Below are 12451 nucleotides of genomic sequence, written 5' to 3' on the forward strand. Positions count from 1 at the left end.
TTCTGGTTTCTTATAACCACAATTCATATGGTAGGACCTTTTTCCCCTAACGTGACCATCACTTTAATTTCACTGTGACAATGGCCAGTGTGGCTCATGATTCTAGACTACAAGTTTGGGGTCGTGTGTGTGTTTCTCACAAGTGAAAGCTGGGAAATAGGGCTTAAGATACAGACAGGGATTTTCCTGAGCTTCTGTAGGTAAAGACTAAGTGCCAGTTCAGGGGATTGAAATGCTGAAGTGGTGGCTGGAGGTTGGAGTGTTTATGGGGTGCTTGCCATGGTCCTATCTCTTCCATCAAAGAAAATTTAAAAGATGGAAATTCAGAAAGATTAACGTTGGGCTTAATCCCCTCCTTAGGGTCCCAGAGACGGAGGCTCATCCCAGCATTGTCCCTCGACACCCCCTCTCCGGTGAGGAAGCCTGTCAACAGTGCCGGGGTTCGCTGGGTGGATGGCCCCTTGCGCAGCACCCAGAGGGGCCTTGGGGAACCTTTTGAGATTAAAGTCTATGAGATTGACGATGTGGAGCGTCTGCAGCGGCGACGAGGGGGCAGTGGCAAGGTGAGGCCACCTCCTTCCCACACGGTCCCTAAGGCAGCTCTGGGGCAGTGAGCTGAGGAGGAAGGCTCGGAGCCAGAGAGACTTCCTGGCCAGGCATCTGGTGTGGGAGGAGAGCAATGGGGCTTCTGTTCCAGAAGAAGGGCCACTGGAATCTTAGGAATTGGAAAACCTGGAAGATGGTAAGCTTCTTCCAGAGACTTTGGAGAGCTCCATGTTTCTCTGCCCAAAACATCTTAGAAGGCTCAAAGGCAGGGGGAGCTAGTCGTCTCTAACTCTGTCTTGAGGTTTCATACCCCAAGGCAGACAAGCATTAGGCCAGCTTGGAACACCATTTGCTCTCCTTAAGGAAAGGCTGCAATGCTCTTACGTGGTGATCAAGTCACCTGAGCTGGCTGGTCTGTCAAGGCAGAAATGTGGCCAAGATCCCCAAGGTTCCTGCAAGCTTCCCAGTGACCAGCTCCTTTTTCATTGATCATACCCATAAATATTCCTCTCTAGAACACGTTGTATTTGCTGGATTTGAGCAGAAGTTCCTTTTCTCCTTCTCTCCTCCACCCCATCTCCTCTGTGTTCTAGGAGGTCATGTGCTTCAACGCAAAACTGAAAATTCTGGAGCACCGCCAGCAGAGAATCGCTGAAGTCCGAGCCAAGTATGAGTGGCTGATGAAGGAACTGGAGATGACCAAGCAGTATTTGATGCTGGATCCCAACAAATGGCTTAGTGAATGTAAGTCCCATGGCTGATTTCCATCATTGTGACTAAAGTTTTCACCAGCTAAGGGGCTCTGACATGTAGCTGAGGGTGAAATTTAGACAGACTTTCTGAATCAGGGGGCAGATAATGCCTGTCAGAGACCATCTCAGTGAGCGAGCAGTCCCACTCCCCCGGGGCCAGGCAGTGGAGGGGCCACGGGCAGCAAGGGGGTGGGGAGTATCACTCTTGCAAGATGATTTCTTATGTGTCTCAGTCCAAAGCACCTGAAAATTAGTTTTCACCCCACTTGCATGTGGCAGATCACCCAGACATCAAGGCTGTATTACAAATCTGCTCCTAGGCCACAAAATCATGCTGGCATAACTAGCCTGAAATAGATAAGAATTTATAGAGCTCTCAATAGGGTAGGATGTACAATCCTACAAAAGCCTCACAAAGAACCCAGAAAGCAAGATAAAACATTTTCTGAGTGAAAAAATAACATTTATAGTGTTATTTCCATTTAATAGAGAGCCCAGGATGACAACAGTAACCATGTAATAACAATTCAGAACAATTCTGTTCTCTTTGAAAGACGGATTCAATTTGTCTCTTATTTATTTGTTCCTAACCATTCCATTTGCCACAAAATAAAGCTTGAGTCTGGTCCCAAATGTTACAGCAATATAGGAACCAGTGCTGGAAGACAGTGTGTGGAATAAAATACATTACTGTCGTTAAAATCTCCTTTCACTCCCTTTCCTGTCTGGCACTACACTGCTCTTTTCCTCAGCTCCCTCAGCCTCCCTGTACCTCCCTTTCCCCAACATTGCACCTGGCCCCTGGCAGCCAGTGGGGAGAGCACGGCAGGTGGAGTCTGGGGGCTTCAGGTTCAGTTCCACTGAACCCAGCTTTTAAAATATTGGGTGAAATGATACTGAGTAAGAAAAGGCTGTGCCTTGCCACTGATAACAGTATGTCTTCATGTAGTTTCTTTTCCGTAAGAATGAGATAATAGCATCTCCCTTGGGTACCTCATTGGGGTTTTGTGAGGATCAGATGAAATATCGTGTGGGCAGAGCATTATGACCACTTTATGACACATTCTACAACTTTGAGTTGGAGCATTTGTGGTTATGACCCCAGTCACACAGACCAGGTAGGGAAAGTGGCTTTCCCACTTACCAGCTGCCATTCCTTGGATAAAAGCTTAATCTCTCTGGGCCTTGATTTCCATAATTGTAAACTGGGAAAAATAATAGTACCTGCATTGGAGGCTTGTTGTAAGTTCCAGGTGGTCAAGGGCTTAGTTCGGTTGTTTACTAGAAACTTGGACAAAGATAGGAATTCTTCTTCTCCACGGAATTTTTTATCAAAGGCACTAATGGGGCAGACAAGACCTGAATGATACATTGGCTAATACGTGGCCCTTGTGTGAATAGAACCTAACGCTTCTTTCTCTCCCACCAGTGGAAACTCTTTGCCTTCTTCATGAATTCCCAGGCACTTACAAGATTCCAGGGGTGGAGTGTCCTGGTGGTGCTGGGGTGTCCATTCAGGCAGTTCCCCTTCACTTTTAATATTTTCATTAAAATTTTACTTTTTGAGGACTGCTGATGCTCAAGGCAGGCTTGAAGATTGTCTTCATTTTACAGAGTCCCATTTTTTCCCCCTAAGATTGGAACAAGCTTATACATGCAAGTATGTGTGTGTTTAGAAGCTTCTAGGAAATAATCATTTCCTTTCTTGCCTTTGTACATGTCAGGAATCGGTGAGTTTTTGATCCTCAGAAAGGGAAAAAACAGAAGGCTAGATGAAAGGGGAAATACCGATTTTTTTTTTAAAAAATGAGTTGAAAACAAGAGTGAAAAACCCAGCGAGGCTGCATGCTGACTATTCCCCGGGCACTGGTTGTAGGCAGGGTATCAGCATAGAAATATATGTGCTGGGATCCATGTTTATTATTTTTTATTTTGATACCACTTTCAAGGCAGTGCAGTAACATAAACTGATGTGCTTATGGCATGGCATTTTCTGTTTTTTTTTACTATTAGATTGGAGTCCAGGAGCCCTCGGTTTTACTCCCAGTAGTGGCCCTATTAACTTATGTAATTGTGAACAAGTTACCTCTCCTCTAGATCTCAGTTAACTCGTCTGTAAAAAGAAGTCAGATTTGATGACAACCCTTGTGTTTGTTTAGTATGTTACAATTTTCAAATTGCATTCCATTCATTATCTCCTTTTATTTTATTCTTCACAGCAACTTAGGGTAGGTAGGTGTCTTAGTTTGCAGAGCTACTGTACCGATTACCACAAACTGGGTGGCTTAAAACAACAGCGATTTATCGTCTCTCAGTTCTGGAAGAAAGAAGTCTGAATTCCAGATGTGGGCAGGGCCCTGCTTCCCCTGACTGTTCTGGCAGTGTTGCCAGCAAGCTGTGGCGGAGCTCAGTCCCTGCTCTGTCCCAGGGCTGCCTTCTCCGTCTCCTACTGACTGTGTCCAAATTTCCTCTCCATCTAAGGACACAGTCACACCAGATTAGGACCCACTCTAATTAATTCTTGCCCTTGTCTTAACTAATCATATCTTCAAAGATCTCCTTTCCAAATAGGATCACCATTCACAGACCAGAGGTTCGGATTCGAACGGATGGTTTTGGGGAACGCAATTCCATGCATAGAGGAGAGGAGGCAGGGTAGGAATCGTTACTCCCGTTTTCCTGGTAAAGAAACTGTGCCCAGCTGGGAGTCAGTGCGGGTCTCCTGCCATGGATTCCAGGGCTACCTGTGCCACCCTTGGCTGCTGTCACCCCTGCCCCCCTGCTCCGGACCCTCTGCAGCAGCCCAGACACCGCTGGACAAAGTAAGGCACTTGGGGCCAGGATGGGTTGATTCCAGAACCCTCCTCTTGAGGAACTGAAGGAAACTGACTCTTCATTCTGTATAGGCCTGAGCATGAGAGAGGACATGGGGGTCCTAAAACTCAGTTTGTCTTCTGAGTTTAAGGAATCATAGGTCTCAGTATAAATTTGGTCTGACATCATCGTACTTCCCAAATGGCCAGTGAGTATGTGAAACTACACAAGAAAGTGCCAAGAGAAAGGGTCAAGTTTCTCCACCTGCTTGGAGAGGCAGATGCATAAAGATTATGAAGGATAATCAGAGAGGAATGTATTTAATAAAAGTAGGCAGAGGTGTAAGTGTTGCTCAAGTGAGACCAAAAGGAAGGGATTCTCCCCCACCTCAGCTTGAAGGCTTATTTATTTTAAGCTTCCTAAAGAATAATTAATTCCTTTTATTAGATCAATTTTAGGTTTACAGAAAACTTGGGCAGAAAGTACAGATCTCCCATATATTCCCCACTCCACACAAGTTTTCCCTATTGTTAACATTTTGCATTAAGGTGGTATCTTTGTTACAATTAATGAAACAATATTATAATAACTGTAGTTCATATTTATATTAAGGTTCACTCTTTGGGTTGTACAGTTCTATGGATATTTTTATTTTTGTAACAGATATACATCCTAAAGTTTCCCTTTTTAACCATTTAAAGAAAACAATACAGTAGTGTTGATTACATTCACAATGTGGTGCAATTGTCACTACCATCCATTATGAAAACTTTTCCATTACCCCAAACAGAAATTCTGTTTCAATTAAGCTTTAACTCCCAATTCCCCACACTCACTCCTGCCTCTGCTACCTTTATTCTGATTTCTGACTCTGAATTTCATATAAGTGAAATCATAGTTGCCCTTTGGTGTCTGGCTTATTTCACTGAAGATAATGTCTTCAAGTTTCATCTACTTTTTAGCATGATCAGAACTTAATAACTTTTTACAACTGAATGGTGCTCCATTGTGTGTGAGTGTAGTGTATCCATTCTGATGGACACTTAAGTTGTTTCCACCTTTTGGCAATTGTGAAAAATGTTGCTATAAACATCAGTGTGCAAATATCTGTTCACATTTCCTGCTTTCAATTCTTTTGAGTATATAAACTATTAGTGGGATTACCAGGTCATATGATAACTCTATAACTCTCTGAGGAACTGTCAAACTGTCTTCCATAACAGCTGCACCTTTTTACACTCCCACCAACAATGAATGAGTTTACCAATAATTGTTGTTTTTAGTTTTTTAATAGTAGCCATTCTACTGAGTGTGAAATGGTTTCTTATTGTGCTTTTGATTTTCATTCCCCTAGAATCTTTAAGTGTACATACATATTGGCCATTTGTATATCTTCTTTGGAGAAATGTCTATTGAAGTTCTTTGCCCATTTTTAAATTGAGTTGCTTGTCTTTTTGTTGTTGGGTTATAGAAGTTCTTTATATATTCTGGATATTAAACCCTTATCAGATATATGGTTTCCAAATATTTCTCCCATTCTGTAGGTTGTCTTTTTACTTTCTTGATAAGGTCCTTTACGCAAAAGTTTTAAATTTTGGCAAAGTCCAATTTATCTATTTTTCTTTGTTCCCTTGCCTTTTTTTTTTTTTTTTTTTGGTATGAAGTCTAAGAAACCATGCCAAATCCAAGGTCCTAAAGATGTTTCCCTGTGTCATCTTCTAGGAGTTTTATAGTATCAGTTATTATATTTAGGTCTTTTATCCATTTTGATTTGTTTTGCACATGTTGTGAGATGGAGGGTACACATTTATTCTTTTGCATGTGGATAGCCAGTTTTCCCAGCACCATTTGAAGAGATTAGTCTTTCCCCCATTGTATGGGCTTGGCAGCCTTGTCAAAAATCAGTTGGCCATAAATATGAGGGCTTATTTCTGAATTCTCAATTTGGTTCCATGGTTCTATATATCAGTCCTTGTGTTGGTGGATTACTATAGCTTTATAATAAGTTTTAAGATCACTATAGCTTTATAATAAGTTTTAAAATCCTGAAAATCTTCCATCTTCATTCTTTTTCAAGACGGTTTTGGCTATTCGGGGTTCCCTTACTTTTCCACATGAATTTGATGATTGGCTTTTCCATTTCTGCAAAGAAAATCTGTTGAAATTTCAATTGAGATTGTGTTGAATCTGTAAATCGCTTTGGGTAGAACTGACATTTTAACAATATTGAGTCTTCCAATCCATGAACACCAAAAGTCCTTCCATTTGTTGAGGTCATCTTTATTTTCTTCCAGCAATATTTTGTGGTTTTCCATGTACAAGTTCTTTATATTCTTATTTAGATTTATTCCTAGATAGTCAATTATTTTAGTTATTGTTGTAAATGGAGTTTTTTCTTGATTTCTTCTTCTACTTGTTCATTACCAGTGTATAGAAACACTACTGATTTTTAGGTATTGATCTTGACCCCACTGCTTTGCTGAATGCATTTATTAGCTATAAGAGCTTTGTTGTGGGTTTTCCAGGACTTTCTGTAACCAGGAGCATGTCATCTGCAAATAGGAAAAGTTTCACTTCTTCCTTTCCAATTTGGATGCCTTTCATTCCTTTTCCTTGCGTAATTGCTCTGGATAGAACTTCTAGTACAATGTTGAATAACAGAAGTTGCAGTGGGCAAGCTGGTCTTATTCCTGATCTTAGAGGGAAAACTTTTGGTCTTTCAACATTGAGTATGATGTTAGCAGTGGTTTTTCATATAAATGTCTTTTATCAGGTTGAGGAAGTTTCCTTCTATTTTTTTTTCTAATTTTTTACTAAGATTTATTCACATACCATACAGTCATCCGAAGTATATAATCCATTGATCACATTGTCATCATATAGCTGTTCATTCATCACCCCGATCAATTTTTTTAACATTTTCCTTGTCCCAGAAAAAGTGAAACCAAGAATAAAAAAACAAGAGTAAAAACAGAACACCCAAATTGTCCTCCTCCCCCATTCTTCCTTTAGTCTTTTTTTTTTTTTTTTTTCCTTCCCCCATTTTTCTACTCATCCATCCATAAAACTAGACAAAGGTGAGTATGGTCCATATGGCTTTCCCAATCACATTATCACCCTCATAAGCTACATTTTTATACAATCGTCTTCAAGATTCATGGGTTCTGGGTTGTAGTTTGATAGTTTCAGGTATTTACTGCTAGATACTCCAATTCCCTAGAACCTAATAAGGGTTGTCTATATGGTGCATAAGAGTGCCCATGAGAGTGTCCTCTTGGCTTCTTTTGGAGTCTCTCAGCCACTGAAGCTTATTTCATTTCCTTTCACATCCTCCTTTTGGTCAAGATGTTCTTTATCCCACGATGCCGGGTCTACATTCCTCCCCAGGAGTCATATTCCATGCTGCCAGGGAGATTCATCCCCTGGGTGTCAGATCCCACATAGCGGGGAGGGCAGTGATTTCTAGAGAGAGAGGGCCACATCTGAGCAACAAAGAGGCATTCCGGAGGAGGCTCTTAGGCACAATTATAAGCAGGCCTAGTCTCTTCCTTGCAGCAACAGTCTTCCCAAGGGCAAGTCCCGTGGTAGAGGGCTCAGCCCATCAAACCACCAGTCCCCTATGTCTGTGAGCACGTTAGCAACCATCAAGGTGGGGGAAGCCCAACAACCCTACATTCTCCCCCAGAACCTCAGGGGGGCTCTGCATATTTTTTTCATTTTTTTTTTTAATTAACTATATAAAAATTGTTTTTTAAAACATACAATAAAAAAAATTTCAAACAAACCAAAACAAGGGAATAAGAAAAAGATAATTAACCTAAAATAACTACTTTACTTTCAACATGTTCCTACTCTACAACAAGAAAATAACCTAATATAGCAACATTTCTGTGAACTTGTTCCTGCCATACCCACCAGAAATTAACAAACCATAGTCATTCCTGGGCATTCCCAGAATGTTAAATATACCCACAATAGCTTATCTGTTCTTATTGGGTTATCTTTCCCTCTTCACTAATTGCTGTTTATCGTTAGGTCCCCTACATTCTACATTATAAACCATTTGTTTTACATTTTTCAAAGTTCACATTAGTGGTAGCATATAATATTTCTCTTTCTGTGCCTGGCTTATTTCGCTTAGCATTATGGCTTCAAGGTTCATCCATGTTGTCATATGTTTCACGAGATCGTTCCTTCTTACTGCTGTGTAGTATTCCATCATGTGTATATACCACATTTTATTTATCCACTCATCTGTTGAAGGACATTTGGGTTGTTTCCATCTCTTGGCAATTGTGAATAATGCTGCTATGAACATTGGCATGCAGATATCTGTTCTTGTCACTGCTTTCAGATCTTCCAGGATTATACTGAGAATTGCAATTGCTGGATCGAAGGGTAACTCTATATCTAGTTTTCTAAGGAATTGCCAGACTGACTTCCAGAGTGATGAACCATTATACAGTCCCACCAACAATGAATAAGAGTTCCAATTTCTCCATATCCTCTCCAGCATTTGTACTTTCCTGTTTGTTTAATGGCAGCCATTCTAATTGGTGTTAGATGGTATCTCATTGTGGTCTTAATTTGCATCTCTCTAATAGCTAGTGAAGCTGAACATTTTTTCATGTGTTTCTTGGCCATTTGTTTTTCCTCTTCAGGGAACTGTCTCTTCATATCTTTTGCCCATTTTATAATTGGGCCGACTGTACTATTGTCATTGAGTTGTAGGATTTCTTTATATATGCAAGATATCAGTCTTTTGTCAGATACATGGTTTCCAAAAATTTTTTCCTATTGAGTTGGCTGCCTCTTTACCTTTTTGACAAATTCCTTTGAGGTACAGAAACTTCTAAGGTTGAGGAGTTCCCATTTATCTATTTTTCTTTTGTTGCTTGTGCTTTGGGTGTAAGGTCTAGGAAGTGACTGCCTAATTACAAGGTCTTGAGGATGTTCCTCTACATTATCTTCTAGGAGTTTTATAGTACTGTCTTTTATATTGAGGTCTTTGATCCACTTTGAGTTTAGGGTGTGAGGTAGGGGTCCTCTTTCATTCTTTTGGATATGGATATCCAACTCTCCCAGTCCCATTTGTTGAAAAGAGTTATGTCCCAGTTCAGTGGCTTTGGAGGCCTTATCAAAGATCAGTCAGTTGTAGATCTGGGGGGTCTATCTCTGAATTCTCAATTCAATTCCATTGATCTATATGTCTATCTTTGTGCCAGTACCATGCTGTTTTGACTACTGTGGCTTTATAATCAGCTTCAAAATCAGGGAGTGTAAGTCCTCCCACTTCATTTTTCTTTTTTAGAGTGTTTTAAGCAATTCCAGGTGACTTCCCTTTCCAAATAAATTTGATAATTAGCTTTTCCAAGTCTGCAAAGTAGGTTGTTGGAATTTTGATTGGGATTGCATTGAATCTGTAGATGAGTTTGGGTAGAATTGATATCTTAACGATGTTTAGCCTTCCTATCCATGAGCATGGAATATTTTCCCATCTTTTAAGGTCCCCTTCTATTTCTTTTAGTAGAGTTATGTAGTTTTCTTTGTATAGGTCTTTTACATCTTTGGTTAAGTTTATTCCTAGGTACTTGATTTTTTTAGTTGCTATTGAAAACAGTATCTTTTTCTTGAGTGTCTCTTCACTTTGTTCATTTCTAGCATACAGAATCATTACTGACTTATGTGCATTAATCTTGTATCCTGCTACTTTGCTCAATTTGTTTATTAGCTCTAGTAGCTGTATCATCGATTTCTCAGGGTTTTCCAAATATAAGATCATATCATCTGCAAATAATGACAGTTTTACGTCTTCCTTTGCAATTTGGATGCCTTTTACTTCTTGCTCTTGCTGGGTTTCCCTAGCTAGCACTTCTAGCACAATGTTGAATAACAGTCATGACAGTGAGCATTTTTGTCTCGTTCCTAATCTTAAGGGAAGGCTTTCAGTTTCTCACCATTGAGTACTATGCTGGCTGTGGGTTTTTCATATATACTCTTTATCATATTCAGGAAGTTTCCTTTAGTTCCTGTCTTTTGAAATGTTTTTATCAAAAAGGGATGTTGGATTTTGTCCACTGCTATTTCAGCATCTATTGAGATGATCATTTGATTTTTCTCTTTTGATCTGTTAATGTGCTGTAATACATTCATTGATTTCCTTATGTTGAACCAACCTTGCATGCCTGGAATGAACCCCACTTGGTCATGGTGTATGATTTTTTTAATGTGTCTTTGGATTCGATTTGCAAGTATTTTGTTGAGAAATTTTGCATCTATATTCATTAAGGAGATTGGCCTGTAGTTTTCCTTTTTTGTAGCATCTCTGACTGGTTTTGATATTAGATTGATGTTAGCTTCATAAAATGTGTTAGGTAGTGTTCCATTTTCTTCAATGTTTTGAAAGAGTTTAAGTAAGATGGGTGTCAGTTCTTTTTGGAAAGTTTGGTAGTATTCTCCTGTGAAGCCAACTCGCCCTAGCATGGATTTGTGGGAAGTTTTTTGATGACTGATTGGATCTTTTTGCTTGTGATTGGTTGGTTGAGGTCTTCTGTTTCTTCTCTGTTCAGTCTAGGTTGTTCATGTATTTCCAGGAAATTGTCCATTTCTTCTACATTATCCAGTTTCTTGGCATACAGTTGTTCATAGTATCCTCCTATAATTTTTTTTAATTTCTTCGAGATCCACAGTAATGTCACCTTTCTCATTCATTATTTAGTTTATATGGGTCTTCTCTTTTTTTGATTTTGTCAGTCTAGCTAGGGGCTTGTCAATCTTGTGATCTCAAAGAACCAACTTTTGTTGTTATTTATTCTCTATTGTTTTTTTTGTTCTCTATGTCATTTATTTCTGCTTTAATCCTTGTTATTTCTTCTACTTGGTTTAGGATTAGTTTGCTGTTCATTTTCTTGCTTCTTCAGTTGCTCCATTAGTTCTTTGATTTTATCTCTTTCTTCCTTTTTGATGTCTGCATTAAGTGCTATAAATTTCCCCCCTCAGTACCGCTTTTGCTGCATCCCATAGGTTTTGATATGTTGTGTTCTCATTTTCATTCATCTCTGTATATTTAGCAATTTCTCTAGCTATTTCTTTTTTAACTCACTGATTGTTTAGGAGCATGTTGTTTAACCTCCAGGTATTTGTGAATTTTTTAAGTTTCTGATGGTTGTTGACTTCTAATTGTATTCCATTGTGGTCAGAGAATGTGCTTGGAATAATTTCAATTTTTTTTTAATTTATTGAGGCTTGTTTTATGTCCCAGCATATGATCTATTCTGAAGGGTTCTGTGAGCACTAGAGAAGAATGTGTATCCTGGTGATTTGGGATGTAATGTTCTATATATGTCTGTTAAATCAAATTCATTTATCAGATTGTTTAGGTTTTCAGTTTCCTTATTGGTCTTCTGTCTGGTTGATCTGTCTATAAGAGAGAGTGATGTGTTGAAGTTTCCCACAATTATTGTGGAAACATCAATTGCTTCCTTTAGTTTTGCCAGTGTTTGTTTCATGTATTTTGTGGCACCTTGATTGAGTGTATAAACATTTATGATTGTTATCTCTTCTTGTTGAATTGCCCCTTTTATTAGTATGTAGTGGCCTTCTTTGTCTCTCAAAACATCCTTGCATTTAAAGTTTATTTTATCCGGGATTAATATTGCTACTCCTGCTTTCTTTTGGCTGTAGCTTGCATGAAATATTTTTTCCATCCTTTCACTTTCAATTTCTTTATGTCCCTGTGTCTGAGTCTCTTGTATGCAACATTGATGGTTCATATTTTTTGTTCATATTTTTTGATCCATTCTGCCAATCTGTATCTTTTGATTTGGGAGTTTAATCCATTTACATTCAATGTGATTACTGTGAAGGCATTTCTTGAATCAGCTGTCCTATCCTTTGGTTTGTTTGTCAGATAAATTTTTTCCCTCTCTCTCTTATTGTCCTTTGATGAACCAATACTGAATCTCTTTAGTACTGAACCTTTCTCCATCTCTCTCTCTCCTTTCTTTGTTTCTCTGTTGGTAGGGCTCCCTTTAGTATCTCTTATTAGCAGAATCTCTCAGCATTTGTTTGTGAAAAATTTAAGCTCTCCCTCAAATTTGAAGGAGAGCTTTGCTGGATAAAGAATTCTTGGTTGGCAATTTCTCTCTCTCAGAATTTTAAATATGTCATGCCACTGCCTTCTCGCCTCCATGGTGGCCACTGAGTAGTCACTACTTAGTCTTACGCTCTTTACTTTGTAAGTGGTGAATTGCTTTCCTCTTGCTCCTCCTCTTCAGTATTTGACAGTCTGATCAGAATATGTCTTGGAGTGGGTTTATTTGGATTTATTCTATTTGGAG

The 12451-nt window shown here is 39.3% G+C and overlaps 1 protein-coding gene across 6 annotated transcripts in view; it reads left to right on the forward strand.

The window, feature by feature from the left end:
• KIF26B (kinesin family member 26B) overlaps nucleotides 1-12451 on the forward strand; it is a 534059-nt gene that overhangs the window by 505629 nt on the left and 15979 nt on the right. For all 6 annotated transcript variants that reach the window (XM_037822508.1, XM_037822516.1, XM_037822521.1 and 3 more), the window contains 2 exons: nucleotides 361-563; nucleotides 1140-1290. In XM_037822508.1, coding sequence (XP_037678436.1) covers nucleotides 361-563; nucleotides 1140-1290 — 354 coding nt within the window. The remainder of the gene's footprint in view (nucleotides 1-360; nucleotides 564-1139; nucleotides 1291-12451) is intronic.

Source organism: Choloepus didactylus, chromosome 2 (assembly GCF_015220235.1).
Source record: "Choloepus didactylus isolate mChoDid1 chromosome 2, mChoDid1.pri, whole genome shotgun sequence".
NCBI classification, from domain to species: Eukaryota; Metazoa; Chordata; class Mammalia; order Pilosa; family Megalonychidae; genus Choloepus; species Choloepus didactylus.